Consider the following 18,201-nt stretch of genomic DNA (forward strand, 5'->3'; position numbering starts at 1 on the left):
GTTCACAAAAAATGGATCTGTACGGGGAGGAGCGATCACAGTAGCGATCACTTACCCCTGAGTTCACATGTTTCGGCCACTTGGTTAAGAGAAACTGACCATTCCAGCATTTGTCACCCAGATGTCTATGGGCAGTTTGCAGTCTCTCGATGTTAATGTTGCAAGGCCTGGAAAAAGAAAAAATGGCAAATATTCTACTAAAACAGATTACAGGAGAGTAACTACCCAATATGCCGAAAGAGAATACATGGCGCAAGAATTCACATTAACTGGGGAACAGACAGAACAAATAAGGAATAGTGAATCGATTAGGTCCTTCCTATATCCAAGGATAGTTTACCCATACAGGCGATAAAGACCACCGGCTCCTTTCACGCCTGCCGAGGTGTATGAATCCAATGCACATAAAAGTGACCCTCCAGTCCAAGACAAGAAATTCACATCAACTGGGAAATGAACAGAACAATCACCCGGTGACCTTCTTTTCACTTTGTAGATGCAGATTCATCAGTTTTCAGGCTCCTCTTTTGCCGTCCAAGATGGCTGCTCCACTTCCCAGACTACCTGGTGCTTACTGTGCATTTGGTAGCCCAAGACACTTCCTACTGCCCTTGGATTGGACAGAATTGCTCATGTGAACAATGCTGGCCAATCCAAAAGCAGGGCTGGACAAGTAGGAAGTGTCTTGGGCTACCAAATGCACAAAGTACATCAGACAGTCTGAGAAGGTGGGCGGCCATATTGGATAGCAGAAGAGGAGCCTGGGAATCAGTGGATGGGCAACTAAAAGATGAAAAGGAGGTCACCAGATACGTTTTCTGTTCATTCCTCAGTTAACGTGAATTTTCTTCTTGAACCGGAGGCTCCCTTTAATATGCACTGGCTACTTACACCTCAGTAGGTTTGAAAACGAGCCAATGGCCTTTGTTGCCTGTATGCACCCACTGTATGCACCCATTGGTTAAAGGGATTGTGCAACTGTGGGTTAAAGGGGTCTCAGCTCCTTCGCTGTCCAATTAGCGCTACTCTTCACACCCCACCATTTTATATGTATCGGGATATCTATATTATGCATGGCGCCAATATACGCCGATGAATTGTACAACATATACTGTTAGCTGACCCTTTAGCGAAGCTTCATGTCAGTAGGTGGCACCTATGGGTGGCAGCGCCATGGGAAGTCAATGGAGATCTCAGAAGTGTTTTCCTATGGGTGGTCCGTGCGCAGACCCCCACTTGTGCTTGGCCTCCATGTATGTCATCTTCCTGTTTGACCCCGCTGCAGCGGTGACCTGCTCCCACTGCATCACAGGGCCATTTATCAAGACAGGAAGGGAGCGAGTCACGGCTGTGGCCAGCAATTGGCTGCAGCAGTGTCAAACAGGAAGATTGCGTGGAGCTTCACCACAAGGTTGTACAAGTCATCGGAGTATGTAGGCGCCATACATGACATAGATATCCCATTGGCCGTCCCTCTTTCCTCCATTAGCCGCAGGAAGCATCCAGTCCCCAGAAATAGTCTGAGAAATGCACTCCCATAGATTCTAGCATTATAAACACACACACGCCGCCTGACGCTCTCGGCCCCACGTTACTTTGATTGACAGCCCGGCAGCTACTTCTCCATCTCACCACCCTTCCCATTCCGACTGCCAGTTAGTCCCTCCCCTGCACTCACGCTATTGGCTGCTCGTTGCACCTTGCCGTCCGGGTGGAAGGCTTCCCCAGGAACGACAAGGGGAGAGCGCCGATTGGCTGTAGCGTGTAGAGGACGTCATGACCCCACGTTGGTCCAGCAGTGCGGCGATTGGCCGAGGCCCGCCGAAGCTAGCATGGTTTGGGCGGGGCTGGGTTCTGGTTAGCTGGAGGAGTGTGAAACCGCGTGTTAATGTAACCAGTTGTGGAGAGGAGAGGACGGCCGGAGTCGTCGTCAGTGTCCCGAGTCCGGTGCTGCTAGTGGGAGCCTCCGCCGAGGCCTGGATCCCGTGTCCGGCAGCTGGGTGTTGGAAGAAGTTTCCGCGGGCGTGTGGGTCCCCGCACTTTGTTCCCTGGCCCTGGAAGGAGGGCGAAGAGCGGGCGGAGCTGCTAATTAGCCGTCGGAACTACGGGCTGTTGTTGGGAGTCTTTGTGTTCCCGCCGCCTCCCTCCAGCTGGATGGTTACGGATTGCTGCTGGGGCTGCGTCCTCTCCCACCCAACCCCCCGCCGTGTGCACTGCTGATCCCCCTCCTCGGCTGGGGGCCTTGTGGATCTATCGGAGAGGAGCGGAAACTTAGCCGGGAAAGTTTGCTTGTCGCCCGGGCTGCGGGCCGGCTGGCTCCTTGTTCTCCGCAGACAAAGGGCGCCGGGGAGGATGCTGGGGGCACGCCGCGTGTAGCCGCCCGTGCCCGCCGCTCACCAGCACTGCCAGCGGAGTCGGCACAAGCACCCGAGAATTGAGCTGCAAAGGAGCAAAGCGGCGGCTGGGAGAGCCATGTTTCCCCAGGGCAGACACCCGGTGAGTCGGGCGGGTGTCACCCCATGCCATCTGTTCGGTGTGGGGGGAGGGCACTGTTCATGTAGTCGCTGCCACCCACTCTAACGGGTGCCATCCAGCCTTTACTTCCTGCTTCCTTTATGCCTTTCTCAGTAGATGGGGAGGCAGAAATAGCCTCTGTCCCCACGTGGGGAGAGCACAGCCCCTTGTCTCTTTACTGCCCCCTGGCTGCTGTCTTCACAACTTCAGGCACGGTATCATTGACACTTGCATGGATGTGGAGGCAATGGCCTCATGTCATGGTCTTTCTGGTGGGAGGTCAGGTAGCTGGCTGCTTCCAGGGAACAATAGACTGCATTGAACCTTTGGGGATCCTTCTGATGTGTAAATTGTACGTCCATTCTGAATCGGCGGTGAGATGATCTGGAAATGCGCCACCATGTTCCCAGCTCTCTGTCAGGGATGCCAAAGCTGCATGGTCCTTTAGGGAGGCCTTGGGCCTAGGCTTATTGGTCACACGGACAGATTTGTCTCGTGACGTTGAGGTGACCAACCTTAGAGAAGAAGGCACCTCAGAACGTGTCATTAGCAATGGGAGCTTTCATGAAATCGGTGGACACGTGTACCAGTAATGAATATAAATGGTGATGTTTAGATCCTGCAAGACATTGGAAATCCTTGACTGTTAGAGCTCCAGAGCTGAAGGGTATGGAACACTACACCTTGAGTCCCAGATGTTAGATGTGTCACCCCACATGGTTATGGGCGATAGTCCAGGCCTGGTGGGGGTTCAGCTGCAGGTGAGGGTTATATCCTGCAGGTGAGGGGTTGGAACAGTGTGTCACACCTATTCCTGCTCCATCCGTCCAGAGAACAGTATTGGCTGTGTTTGGTGGTAATGCATTCATTCTGCTGTCGAATGAGTTAATCGGCATTCCTGCTTTGCTTGGCAGGTCTCATGGAAACATTTCTTGGTGGCTTCTAGGAGACCCTTATGGGAATAAGACTGCAGGGTATTATATCTGCTTTGCCTCGAGTATCATTGAAGTGGAAGCTGTATTGAAGGTTTTGTGTTAATATTTAATTTCACTCCTGTCTTTTGGTTCCTCAGACGCCGCACCAGGCCGCAGGCCAGCCATTTAAATTCACCATCCCAGAGTCCTTGGACCGGATCAAGGAAGAATTTCAGTTTCTCCAAGCGCAGTATCACAGGTGAGGGTTACACCGTGTGAAATCAACGTGACCACTTTTCCACCATGACATGGACTTTCAAGGATCACACTGGACTAATGTTATATTTGTGAAGTGAGCATCCTTTTAGTGCTTCATAGAAACCTCCTGAAAGGCCCTTGTGAGAACTGTGTGTATTTATGGTGGCAAAGGTCTCATTGGATCCAATCAGGAAGCAGGGAAGGTTTTATGGGACTGTTGGGGGGGAAGTGGCAATAAAACTGACCCCAGAGACCTTGTTGGGGATAAGTGGCTTTCCATGATATGGTGTTGAAGTCTCGGTGATATTACGTCACTGTAGGGTCGCATGATCCATAAATCTGGCTCTGGGTGACAGGGTTGTAGGGAATGGGAATAATTTGATAAATGTATGTATTTTTTTGTTTTCAGGGGGTTTTGCAAGGGATATCGGTATCTGATCGGTGGGGACCCCTGCCAATCAGCTGTTTGAAAAGGCAGCGGTGGTCGCAGTAGGCCTTCACGCAGCTTAGCCTAGGCCATGTGACGTCACGTTCATGGGTCACATGGCCTAGGCACAACTCGGCCCCATAGAAGTGAATGGGGCTGAGCTTGATACCAAGCACAACTGCTATACAATGTACAGTGCTGTGCTTGGTGAGTATGGAGAAGGCCACGGCACTACTGCAAGTGCAGTGCCTTCTCGAGCCACTAGGGGGAGTATGGTATCTTTGGCACTGACTGAGATAGCAGTAGCAGAGTGCTGTGGTCAGAGGGTATCCCAGCAGTCAAGTGACATTGCTTCTGACTGTAGTACCCCTTTTAAGAGCATCTTCTAGGTCACGGCCACACATAGGATGGCTGGTTCTTGCCATATATCCGCAGCGGATTTTCCACATCAAAATGCATCCTGTGTGGATGGACCCATACTTTCTGGAAGGATGAGGCCTATTATTTTTTAGCTGTTCTGCAGTTATGACTCATCTACACTGGTGTAGATGTTGCAGAGGTCAGTAACACCCAGGTGCTGGTTCTGTAGAGGGGGTGCAAAGGTCTCTGTATAGTATGAGGATAACAGTGCTGGCACTTGGCAGGTAAAGACACCTAGTAATGCTAATTCTACCATACTAGTGCCTACATCCCTTTTATAATATGGAGTGAAGGTTTAGGGTGGCCCTGGTAAAGATTTTGCAGTAGGCCTGAGAAACCTAAAGCTGGCCATACACATTATACTTTTGTCGGCAGAACCTGCGGAGTACTATGGGTTCGGCTGACACTGTAATGTGTGTGTGTGGGGGGCGTTCCTGGCTCTCCCTTAACAGATAATGTCAAGGGAGACAAGAATTGGGTGAAATGAATATTTTTGCCCGATCCTTTTGTTCTCCAGGGAGTTAAGCCACCACCAGAAGTCTTCCAGCGTCTTTCTCCCCCTCTCCAGGTAAAACGCAGACAAGTTTGCCCTGCCGAATGTTTATGTATATTGGGTATCGGGAGAGATGGCTGTCGTTCAGCTGACAGCTATTGGATGTGCCTGGGCAGCTTAAAGGGCCGCATACCCCTTTAACAGCTGTCGGCAGAGTCATGGTTTGGCCAGCCGCTATGTCTCCTGCTTCCTCCATACACACAACCCATTCGGTTCAGCCACACATGTATTTGTATTCAGAGGGAAGAGAGGAAAGCTTCTTCTGCCAGAGTGAGGTTGGGTAAAAGTATCCATTTCGCCTGATCTTTCTCTCCCCATACAAATCAGACCAGGTCCGAATATGTATGGGGTCCTTAATTAAAGCTACTGTACACCTATGGGGTAATTTATAAAACTGGTGTTAATTAGAACTAGCTTTGTTGCCCATAGCAACCAATCAGATTCCTCCTTTCATTTTGATAGCTCCTTTGGAAAATGAAAGGTGGACTCTGGTTGCTATGGGCAACTAAGTCAGTTCTACTTTACACCAGTCTGATAAATGACCCCACTAATGTTTTAACCTGCTTTTGTGGCACTGCAGAAAGCGTTCTATGGCCAGGCCTTTATCTTATCTTGGCAATGTGAAACACCAGTATAATCGTAGTTTAAAATGATGGGAGACAGATTTCAACCAGTTTGTAACTTGCCACTCGAGTTACAATTTTCCCACTCGTTCCTGGTGTTTACACAGAGGCTGTGTTTTTCTGCATCACCAGTAGGTGGCGATGGCCAGCAGAAGTTTGTGCGCCCCACACCATTGTTTTCCCATTGATTTGTCCTGTACAAATAGTCTTCTCTCGTCGCCCCTTGTGATGTGTTTTCTACCTGCCTGAGAACGGTCAATATTTGCTCTTCATTTTGTAACAAAATCTTGACTTGAAAACAGCAGATGAGTCGGAGCTGTTTACCTACAGGAGCCTGCCTAGCCGTAATGAGGCTTTGTTTAAATAGCAAATTAGGTACTGTTCACAGACCCGGCGAGTGGTGAAAGCTGATGGCAGGAGCTGCTTAGATGTCAGTCCTCCCCTCTCTCCTCCCTTTCTGTGTAATACACAAGTGGCACATGGGGCGGGCTGAAATCCGGGCACGTGCTGCAGAAGCATGGCACAAGCTCTCAGGTGACATATTTGCAGCAGTTTTGCTACATCACTACTGCAAGGTGAACAATGCCAATAATATCTACAAAGGAGGACCCTAATGGAACCTTAGCCACAGGTGTGAACCTAGCCTAAAATACAAGTTAAAACTAGTAAATAACAGCAGTTCGCCAGACTCCCCCATGCCATACGATTATCCACACAGACTAATGCTGGTGGCGAGGTATTTGTGGTGTGCAGGAGCCTGAACAGATCAGCCTAAGGGTCCATTCACACGTCCGTAAAATGAGTCCGCAATTTCACGGAACAGGTGCGGACCCATTCATTTTCAATGGGGCCAAAATTTGCTTTTTGTGCCGTTTGTCCTATTCTTTTTCGCAGTTGCAGGCAAGAAAAGGCATTTTCTAGAAGAGTGTCAGTGATGTGCACTCCGTCAAAATGCGGAACGCACATTGCAGGTATATGTGTTTTGTGGATCTGCAAAATGCATACGGATGTGTGAATGGACCCTAACCTTGGGGTTGACATACAATAGCCTCTGGAGAGCCCTCGTAAGGGCGGACTAGATGGGCCAAATGGTTCTTATCTGCTGACACATTCTAAAGGGGAGAACTTGATGAACCCTGCCATAATCCTAAAAATTCATACCGGGTGCTTTTCCTCCAAAAGATCGTCGTTGTTATCATCACTTGGGAGGCAAGAAGGGTACAAAAACAGAGAAATCGCCAGATCTAACCAGGGTTAGGTAGCCACAGACTGGCTATGATTGAACCAGGGGCTGGTAGACAACACATACTAAAGCTACTTTCAGGACTCATACACTTGAACATATTTTCTTGACGTGTCCGTTCCTTTTTTTAATTTTTTTCGGATCTTATGAAGGTCCGCAAAACAAACGGAAGTTACTGTGTGCATTCAGTTTCCGTATGTCCATCCCACAAGGGAATAGAACATTACTATCCTTGTCCGTAATGTAGACAATAGGACACGTTCTATTAGTAACCAGCTGTTCCGTTCCGCAAAATACAGAATGCACACAGACATAATTGTGTTTTGCGGACCTCAAAATACATAGTCGTGTGCATGAGGCCTTATTGCGGCTTTTGGTTATAAATGTGGAGGAGTGATGGCTAGTTCCATTGCTCGTCTCCATACAGACTACTAGTTTGCTTGCGGCAGATGTTTGCACAGCACTATCAGCTGCGGGCAAATGATAATTTTTGTGACTGGACAACTGATCTATTACCCAATGAACGAGGGTCATTATCTTGTTTGAAGATGTACATTCAGCTTTCTCTCAACCCTAAGCAGTCTCCCTGTCTCAGCCCCTGATAAAAAACAACCCTACATTATGGTGCTGCCACCATCAAGCTTCACTGTAGGGATAGTTTTGGGCAGGTGATCAGTAGTGCCTGGTTTCCTCCAAACATAACAGTTAGAATTGAGACCAAAAAGTTCAGTCTTCAGACAGGAGAATCTTGTTCCTCACATACTGCGAGTCCCTTTTAAAAGGGTTGTCACTTCAGCAAATGGCATTTATCATGTAGAGAAAGTTAATACAAGGCACTTACTAATGTGTTGTGATTGTCCATATTGCTTCCTTTGCTGGCTGGATTATTTTTCTATCGCATTATACACTGATCATTTCCATGGTTACAACCACCCTGTAATCCAGCAGTGGTGGTCGTGCTTGCACACTATAGGAAAAAGCGTCAGCCTCTCTGGTGGCCGGGACCATGGGAGCTCACATAGGTTAGTGCTTTCCTATATTGTGCAAGCACGACCACCACTGATGGATTGCAGGGTGGTCTGTAACCATATAAACACCGCTAACCCAAAAAGGAAGTGAGGAAGAGAAAAAGTAACTTTTAATAGTAAGAAATAGTAATAGTAAGAAAGGTACTAGTGCGCTAGACCAAAATTGCCATAATAAGTACGGAGCAACTTACTCAGCCAATCCCTGAATTAAGCCAATAATGCGGTAGTTGATCAATCGTAGGGCACAAACAGTTGAAAAAGAAATTGGAATGTTCTTACCGATCAAGACGTGCCCCATACGAAAATGGTTCAGATATAAGTACTTCTGCTGCAAATACGATTCAATTGCATGTAGTCCAGCTTCAAATTCAGGTGGCAAAAAGACATCCTGTATAGGTAGGCAATGGGAGCATCTAGCCCTAGTTAGCCCTGAAATCTGGGAGGTAACTATAGATGCCCTACCTCTCTATATAGAGCACCCGCCCCAAAAGGGGCGACACCGTCCGGATACCTGACCCTAGACCAGGCAATTACCCTGTTCAGCCCTAAAAGGACTTCCCATTCAACCCTATAAGCACTTCTCGCCGGTGGTCGCGTAACTTTCCGGTGGGTATAGTTACCTCTCAGATTTCAGGGCTAACTAGGGCTAGATGCTCCCATTGCCTACCTATACAGGATGTCTCTGCCACCTGAATTTGAAGCTGGACTACATGCAATTGAATCGTATTTGCAGCAGAAGTACTTATATCTGAACCATTTTCGTATGGGGCATGTCTTGATCGGTAAGAACATTCCAATTTCTTTTTCAACGGTTTGTGCCCTACGATTGATCAACTACCGCATTATTGGCTTAATTCAGGGATTGGCTGAGTAAGTTGCTCCGTACTTATTATGGCGATTTTGGTCTAGTGCACTAGTACCTTTCTTACTTTTGTTTTATCTTCCTCGCTTCCCCTTTTTGGGTGACAGTGTTGCTCACTGGCTCATTTTTGGTGTTTATATTATGGTCTGTAACTATGGAAACGAGCAGTGTATAATGTGATGGAAAAATGAATCCAGCCAGCAAAGGATGCAATATGGACAATAACAATACATTAGTAAGTGACTTGTAATAACTTCCTCTACATGATAAATGCCACTTACTGAAGTGAGACAACCCCTTTAAGTGCTTTTTTGTAAACTCTGGGTGAGCTTTTTAATGTGTTTTTTTTTTTTTTTTTTTTTTTTAGGCATCTTGCACACGACCATATGTATTTTGCCGTCCGCACAAAATATGGATGACGTCCGTGTGCATTCCGTTCTGCAAAATACGGAACAGCTGGCCTCTAATAGAACAGTACTATCCTTGTCTGTAATGTGGACAATAATAGGACATGTTCTATTTTTATTTTTTTGCAGAACTGACATACGGAAACGGAATGCACCCGGAGTAACTTAATAAATTTTTTTTTTTTTTGCGGACCAATTGAAATGAATGGTTCCATATACGGTCTGGAACGGACACTGAAAGAAAATATGTTGCAAAAGGCCTTACTGACAAAAGGCTTCTTTCTGGCCACTCTGCCATAAAGCCCAGATTGGTGGAGTGCTGCGGTGATGGCCTACTGGCAGTTTCTCCCATCTGCACACAGGATCTTTGGAACTCAGCCAGAGTGATCATTGGGTTCTTGGTCACCTCTCCTGCCAATGCCCTCCTCCCCCCGATTACTTAGTTTGGTGAGGCAGCCAGCTCTAGAAGAGTCCTGGTTGTTCCAAACATCTTCCATTTAAGAATTATGGAGGCCACTGTTCTCTTGGAATCTCGGTGTAGCAGAAATTTTTAGTACCCATCTCCAGATCTGTGCCTCCACACAATCTTGTCTCTGAGCTCTACAGGCAGTTCTTTCCTCCTCATGGCTTGGTTTTTGCTCTGATATGCATTGTCAGGCGTGAGACTTATATAGACAGGGGTGTGCTTTTCCAAATCATGTCCAATCAACTAAATTTACCACAGATGGACTCCAATGAAGATATAGAAACATCTCAAAGATCATCAGGAGAAATACTTTAGACATTTTTGCTAATTTTAATAGTTTTACTTTTTCATTGAGGTATGAAACAGATTGATGGGAACTTGAATGCGACATTGCAAAATGTGAAAAAAGTGAAAAGCCCTGGAGACTTTCCGAATACACTATATAATGAGCTATGCTACACGGGACTGCAATGTGCCCCTGTAGTATCAGTCTGGGTATCGGTTTTATTTGGGCCTAACACTTTCTTGCGTTTGAATCTGTGTGTCGATGCAGTCATAAGTTCGTAAACATTCATATCATCATGCTTCATGTTCTTGGCAGCTCCATTTAAACTACTACTTCAGTAGTCACTCCTCGAGAGCTCTGACTATGTCTACACCACATTAGGGTTTGGCGATATACCGGTCTTGGTGGTATTAGGAGACAGCGATATGGCGATACAGCGGTTATTAGTAAACAGCAATATTTTATGACGTCATAGAAGCGGTCATGTGTGCTGACCGCGTCAAAATATGTGTCCGCGGCTGCCCACCTCTGCATGATTGTATACCAGGAGTACAATTCCTGCCCACAGCGGCCGCCCCCGGCTCACATAATGAAGTCCCTGTCCACCAACGTCTGACATTGGAATTGGACGACTAGCGAGGCCGCCGAGCAGCGCAGAGCCTGCGAGTGGAGAGAGACCCTAATATATATTATAGCCGGCCCCAACCCGAGTGAATAAAGGTGTAATGTCGGTCTATGACGTGACCATGTATATCTTCTAATGTGGTCCTGTCTGACTCTGGCCTACTCCTTCCTGCAAGCTGTACTGCACTATTGCACATTGAAATAGCAGGCATTAGGGAATGAGTCATCATGAGTCCCTCCTCACTCCCCCATACATGACTAACAAAGACATTATTGTATGGTGGGCACAAGACATTGTTCTTTTTGGGGCCACCATATGTCAGTATAATGTCACCTTGTGGCTGCCCCAGACAGTGCCCCATAAAGTAAAACGTCTCCTTGTGGCTGCTCATACAGTATAATGTCTCCTCCTTGTGGCCCTAAGTGTTTTTTTTTTTTTTTCTTCTGCTTTTTATAAATGTGTATTTAATGTGATATATACAATTATCGTGATACATTTCTTAATATAGTTATCGTGGTAATATTTTTGATTTCGCCCAACCCTACACCACATGTCGGCAGTGAGATCATGTACTTACAAAGTCTTTCAAGTTGAGCATCTTGCGTAGCTCATCAGTGATAGTAGGGATGAGGCCTCCTTCAAGAGCATGTTGGCTTCTATAAAATACTGTATAACTTTCAGGATGTCTTATGTATGTACAGTGAGGAACAGAATTATTTAAACACCCTGAGATTTTGCAAGTTCTCCCACTTAGAAATCATGGAGGGGTCTGAAATTCATTGTAGGTGCATTCCCACTCTGAGAGACAGCATAAAAATAAAAAATTAGGAAATCGCATTGACTTTTAAAGAATTTTTGTCTAGCACTGCTGAACATAAGTATTTGAACACCTGAGAAACAGCAAGAATTCTGGCTCTCAAAGACCTGTTACTGTGCCTTAAAAGTCCACCTCTACTCCACTCATTAATCTAACTTAGTAGCACCTGTCTGAGCTCTTTAAAGACACCTGTCCACCCACAGTCAGTCAGATGCCAACTACTACCAGAGGCAAAATTGTGGACGTCCACAAGGCTGGAAAGGGCTACGGGGCAATTGCCAAGCAGCTTTGTGAAAATAGATCAACTGTTGGAGCAATTGTTAGAAAATGGAAGAGGCTGTCTGTCTCCCTCGTACTGGGGCTCCATGCAAGATCTCACCTCATGGGGTATCACTAATAAGAAAGATGAGGAATCGGCCCAGAACTACAAGGGAGGAGCTTGTCAATGACATGAGGAGATCTGGGACCACAGTTTCAAAGGTCACTATTGGTAGAACACTATGCCATCATGGTTTCAAATCATGCATTGCACCGAAGGTTCTCCTGCTCGAGTCCTCACATGTCCAGGGCTGTCTGAAGTTTGCCATTGACCATCTGGATGATCCAGAGGAGGCATGGGAGAAAGTAATGTGGTCAGATGAGACCAAAGTAGAACTTTTTGGTCTAAACTTCACTTGTCGTGTTTGGAGGAAAAAGGATGAGTTGCATCCAAAGAACACCATCCCTACTGTGAAGCATGGGGGTGGTAACATCATGCTTTGGGGGTGCTTTTCTGCGAAGGGGACAGTCAGACTGCACTGTATTAAGGAGAGGATGAATGGGGCCATTTATTGTCAGATTTTGAGCAACAACCTCCTACCCTCAGTCAGAGCATTGAAGATGGGTCGTGGCTGGGTCTTCAGCACACAGCCAGGATAACCAAGGAGTAGCTCCATAAGAAGCATATCAATGTTCTGGAGTGGCCTAGACCAGTGATGGGCAAACTGCGTCTCTCCAGCTGTTGTAAAACTACAAATCCCATCATGCCCTGCTGTAGGCTGATAGCTGTTTGGCATACTGGGAGTTGTAGTTTATCAACGGCTGGAGAGCTGCAGTTTGCCCATCCCTGGCCTAGCCAGTCTCCAGACCTAAATCCAATAGAACATCTTTGGAGGGACCTGAAACTCTGTGTTGCTCAGCGACAGCCCCGAAACCTGACAGATCTAGAGGAGATCTGTGTGGAGGAGTGGACCAAAATCCCTGTTGCAGTGTGTGCAAACCTGGTCAAGAACTACAGGAAACGTTTTGACCTCTGTAATTGCAAACAAAGGCTTCTGTACCAAATATTAACACTGATTTTTCTCAGGTGTTCAAATGCTTATGTTCAGCAGTGTAAGACAAATTCTTAAAAAATCATACAATGTGATTTCCAGAATCTTAAATTTTTTATTTTAATTCTGGTGGGAATGCACCTACAATGTAAATTTCAGACCCCTCCATGATTTCTAAGTGGGAGAACTTGCAAAATCGCAGGGTGTTCAAATACTTCTGTTACTCACTGTACATGAAAACATATCATTCTTGTTGAAACTTGCTTTTATTTATATGTATATATTTTTATTTATTTATTTTTTTGTTCTACAGCCTTAAATTAGAATGTGAAAAATTGGCAAGTGAAAAGACAGAGATGCAGAGGCATTATGTGATGGTACGTGGCCTACAACTGTAGTGTTTTACTTTTCGGGTTGCAGCTATGTTTGGTGTAGTCACATTTCTTCCCTTATTTTTCTCCACAGTATTATGAGATGTCCTACGGACTGAACATCGAAATGCACAAACAGGTAGGTTGATTTAATTAGTGTGGCATAGCCTTATCTTAAAGGGGTTGTCCCAATATGACACCACCTATCCACAAGACCATGTAGAACGAGGTCCTGTGTCCATTCAAAGTCTGACACTGCCAAACATACCAGTGCTTGGCTATCTCGCGCAGTCCCTAGTTGAGTGGAGTAGCAGTGCGCTTACTTGACAATCTCTACATTTAAACCTACCTGGGACATGTGCCATAGTAAAACTTGAGATTATTAGTGCTCGGCTCTATGCACATGCGGCCCACAAAATACAGATTCCAGCCGTGTGCATGCAGCAACTTCTTTGTAGAAATGCTTATTCTTTTGTCCACAAAAGGGCCAGGAATAGGACATGTTCTACATGGTGGCCCTCGAAAAAGTAGCCTGCCTCCAGCGATAGTATGACAAGATCAATAAGCAAGAGGATTTATTTTATTTTTTTTATTGCTCAAGTCACAAAAGATGCTGAAAGTTGTCCCTGTCCACGTCTATGCATCTTTGGGCACGTTGGATTATGTTGGCTGATACTTCTTGTAGCTCTTCCAACAGTGATGCTGCAGAAGAAAAAATGTCCTGCTTTTTCCAACATCACAGAGCTCGCTGGCACGGGTTCATGAACTGTTTACGGAGGAGAGAACTGTGAACGGGGTTATGGCCACCACGTTCCCCAGACTTGTCCACATGACATTTTTATCTGTGAGGAAATTTAAAACTGGAAGTGTCTGCTAACAATCCACATCCCCTGGATGAACTCAAGGAAAACATCACCAACACTATCCGCAGCATCACTGCTGAAGAGCTGCAAGCGGTATGAGCCAACATAATCAGACGTGCCCAAAGATGTTGTGTTGGTTGTTGATCAGTCTAATGGGGGTAGCATGTTGTGTGAATGTGCTGACCACTGAAGGTTGCCAGCATCTCCCCTGGTTACTACTTGGCTGCTGCTTCATTACTGTATCAAGTTCAGCACGTTAACTTGGAAAATCTGAGCGCTTGAGAAGTACAGATAGGTCTTTGGAATTGGAAACTTGAGGTATGGGCTTTTGGTTTGCGTGCTCCCATAAAGTTCTAACTTATGACCACGATAATGGTGAATAAAAAGAGTATTGAACTGGAACAAGGCACTAAGGGCCTCATAAGAGGAGAGCAGCTAAATGATTGCTCAACCCAGAGGACCCTCAATTGAGCTTGTATTGTCTGCCAAAGAAAGCATTAATGGCAGGGTGTAAGTATTCAGCAGATATGCTGACGCTCACATTTTCATCGAGATGATGGTACAATAAGTCTTTAAGAAATCGATTGGCTCTTAAAAAAGATTATCATTAGATGAAGTTGCACAGTTGGACACATTTCAAAATGCAACAATACGCTGCGTACTTGATGTATATGTGCTACTCCGTCTAAAATTCTTGTTTCATTAAATTAAAGAGCATGGCTGACCGACCAGGGCGAAGCAGAGAAATTGATTAGTTTAGGCTTCAGGACTTGAGTATATTCAAAGACCTTTAGCAAGCAATTGTAAGGAGCTGAGCCTCTGTGGAAGGTTTTCTTAGTCTTGTATGTGGCTGTAGGGTAGACATAAGCATTCACATGTCTGCTGTAAATGGCTCCAAGAAAGGTGCTTTGTTCATTGCTGAAGGTCACGTGGGTTCTCGTGGAAAAGGATTGTGTGCTCAGTCATGCATGCATCTTTAATAAGAGAGTGATATGAGAGCTATACATCTTGACTGGTGCTGGTTTCATGTTAGTTGTATGTAGGGATCGACCGATTATCGGTTTTGCCGATATTCAGTATTTTGATCGGTATCTGCATCTATTTTGCCGATATTCCGATAACGTATGGGGAACACAGATCAGGCTGATGTCAGCGCTCTCCGTTTTCCCTCAGCAGCACAGGAGAGAAGGAAGCAGTGTCTCCCTCCCCCTGTGATGCCGCTGCCGCCAATGAGAGGAAGGAGGACAAGAGAAGGGGAGGGGCTATGGCCGCTGCGCCACCAATGAAGAGAAATCTCTCATTAATTCATATACAGGAGGCGGGAGCTGGCTGCAGAATCGCATAGCCGGCTCCCGACCTCTATGAGCGGTAGCTGCGATCTGCGGTAGTTAACACCTCAGGTGCTGCGGATCGCAGCTACCGCTCATAGAGGTCGGGAGCCGGCTATGTGATTCTGCAGCCAGCTCCCGCCTCCTGTATATGAATTAATGAGAGATTACTCTTCATTGGTGGCGCAGTGCGCCCGCCCCCCCCCCCAAGCCCCCCAGTATTAATCATTGGTGGAGCAGTGTGCCCCCCACCCCAGCATTAAAAACATTGGTGGCGCAGTGTGCCCCCTCTCCCCTGCTCCTCCGATCGGAGCCCCAGCAGTGTAAGCCTGTGGCTCCGATCGGTTACCATGGCAGCCAGGATGCTATTGAAGCCCTGGCTGCCATGGTAAGCTCTATGCTGCTGTGTGCACAGAGCAGCAGGGACAGTGTGAGCTCCTATTCACCTAGAGATCTATCAGGGTGAATAGGACAAGGGTTCTAGTCCCTAAGGGGGCTAAAAGTTAGTAAAAAAACAAAAAAAAAAAACCCCCTAAATATGAAGTATAAATGACAAAGATTTAAAAAAAATTAATACAGGTTAGCAAACATTATTTTCAGCAGATTTGTGTCGGAATTTATTTTTTTTAATGAAAATTACCAGAATATTGGTATAAATTATCGTCTCTCGTCCTGAAAGTTCACAAAGTATCGGTATCGGCCCTAAAAAATCTATATCGGTCGATCCCTAGTTGTATGCTTCTTGACGTATTACGAAAAAAAAATGTAAAGAGCACCATGCTGTTCCTGGTTTAGTAATGTCACAAGGTCTATTTCAGAGCCTGGTGCAATAACGAATATTCCCAAAGTGCGGTCTACTCTTTCCACATTACCTCTTTATTTGCAATTTATACAGGGCTGCATGTTCTTCAGGTAGGACTGACTTGGTGCTCATCAGTAGTGGCAGCTTTTACCTCTTTTTAGCATTTAAAATATAAAAATAAAGTTTTTAGAGGTTTTTCTTCAGCTGCAACCATTAATAATTGTAAGGAGACATTTGGTAGCTAGTAATCATAATTCTTATTAAAACGGGTGATGTGTAGACCCCAGGGTGCAGGCAGGCTCAAATTGATGCTTTTTGCTGACTGATCACCCGCGTGGCCTAAGTGCTCATTATGTTGTAGAGAGGGCCTTTGGAGCACTCATTACATTTGACAGGAACTCTCTCTGGGGGAAAACTGGGCATTAGCTAGACTCCTGACAGGCTGAAATTAGTCCTGCTTTATGGCTTATAACCAAATGGTAGTAAGGAATCATCTGGGGACGCAAAAAAATGTCACTTCTGACAACATCTTTGTTACTGGGAGATGGGAAGAGGGGCAGAGGAAATCCATAGAGACAGCGTTAACATTCTTACGCCCCGGCTGCTGTGTAGATGATTCACGTAACTTTTGTGAAAGCCGCCTGCCTACTGTCATCTCTTAGCACCATGATGCGTGAATGGTATATGTACTAGGTTAATGTTTTTTTTCTTTTTTTTTTCTTCGCCCTTTCACAACTGGATTCCTTGGGTGTTTGACTGCTTTACGGTGGCTATGCAGGTTGCAGAAAGCTTTTCCTCTACCCACATGCAGCTAGCATTTCTCTCTGTTGTATATGGTGATTGTGCCTGCGGTATTGTACCTTTTGTCATTTTCATTATGTGTAATATGCTGAAAGAGGCTCTAGTGTAAGATGAGATCCCCCTCCCCTATGGTCCAGTAACCCCCAGGAGATTGATCACAGAGCCTATTGAGGAACCATAAAATGGTCCTTGGAAACGGTATTCTCTCTTGCTGAAGTGATAGGCCGAGTCTTTGTGTCCCTATGTGAATAGGGGTAATGTTTGGACCTGCCCTGTAATGAGTGTTTTATGTGTCCCGGTAATTTTAACCCTCTAGCCACCTGCTTTTTAGAGTTTTTTTGTTTTCTGGTGTGGGCACACCAGTGCAAGGTCATCATTTTGCCTACTACACTTGGTTAATTGCTCAGAAATAGGCCTCTTGCATCCGTTCCGTGCATTGGGGACCACAATTTGCGGTCCCCAATGCACGGGCAAGTCCGTGCGGCAGCTGGGACGGATCGAGACCCATTCAACTTGAATGGGTCCGTGTTCCGTCTACACCGCAAAAAAATAGAACAAGTTCTATATATTTATTTTTTTGGGCGGAGAGGAGGCTCAGATAGAAACGCCACGGAAGCACTACGGTTCCGATCCGTGCTACCTTTCTGCATCTCCGTGATGCGGACCCGTTCAAGTGAATGGGTCCGCATCTGTGATGCAGAGTGCACACGGGCCGGTGGCCGCGTATTGCGGACCCGCCCTATGCGGGCCGCAATTCAGCCATGGGGTACACAACGTTCGTGTGTGAGAGGCCTTAGGCCAGGAACAGCATCTCTCCTGTGCATGGTCTGCAATTGGTACAGCAGCTTAGGCCAATTGTCTGTAGCAGACTGTATTCCTCTGCAGACATGTATTGGCAGGGCGGGGACAGTTTTAATCTACTGTTAGGCCTTATTCTCCCGTCAGCTATTTGATCAGTTATTTCCATCAGTTATTGTGAGCCAAAACCAGGTGCGAGTGAAAGAGAACAGGTTGAGATCTTTTCATTATACCTGATCTTTGAGAAGGCTTCACTACTGGTTTTGGCTCACAATAACTGATGGAAAACTAATCAAATAACTGAAGAGTGAACTGGGCTTAAGTAGAATATTATGGACAATTTTGTATGAGGAATGGAGACTTTTGTTTGTCATCAACCTACATGCTTGGAAGTGATCAAATTTGAGTTAAAAGGCAGATTATTCCCATTTTATGGATTTATGGCATTCACAAGATTTGAAGGGGTTGTTCAGCCTTTGGAGCAA

The 18,201-nt window shown here is 46.0% G+C and overlaps 1 protein-coding gene across 5 annotated transcripts in view; it reads left to right on the top strand.

Moving 5' to 3' along the window:
* The first annotated feature begins 2,052 nt into the window (after window positions 1-2,052).
* The window catches only part of TLE1 (TLE family member 1, transcriptional corepressor), a 69,261-nt gene continuing 53,112 nt past the window's right edge, over window positions 2,053-18,201 (top strand). For all 5 annotated transcript variants that reach the window (XM_040417042.1, XM_040417044.1, XM_040417045.1 and 2 more), the window contains exons 1-4: window positions 2,053-2,496; window positions 3,587-3,687; window positions 13,067-13,130; window positions 13,219-13,263. In XM_040417042.1, coding sequence (XP_040272976.1) covers window positions 2,473-2,496; window positions 3,587-3,687; window positions 13,067-13,130; window positions 13,219-13,263 — 234 coding nt within the window. In that variant the 5' untranslated portion in view covers window positions 2,053-2,472. The remainder of the gene's footprint in view (window positions 2,497-3,586; window positions 3,688-13,066; window positions 13,131-13,218; window positions 13,264-18,201) is intronic.

This window comes from Bufo bufo, chromosome 2 (assembly GCF_905171765.1).
Source record: "Bufo bufo chromosome 2, aBufBuf1.1, whole genome shotgun sequence".
Classification (NCBI taxonomy): domain Eukaryota; kingdom Metazoa; phylum Chordata; class Amphibia; order Anura; family Bufonidae; genus Bufo; species Bufo bufo.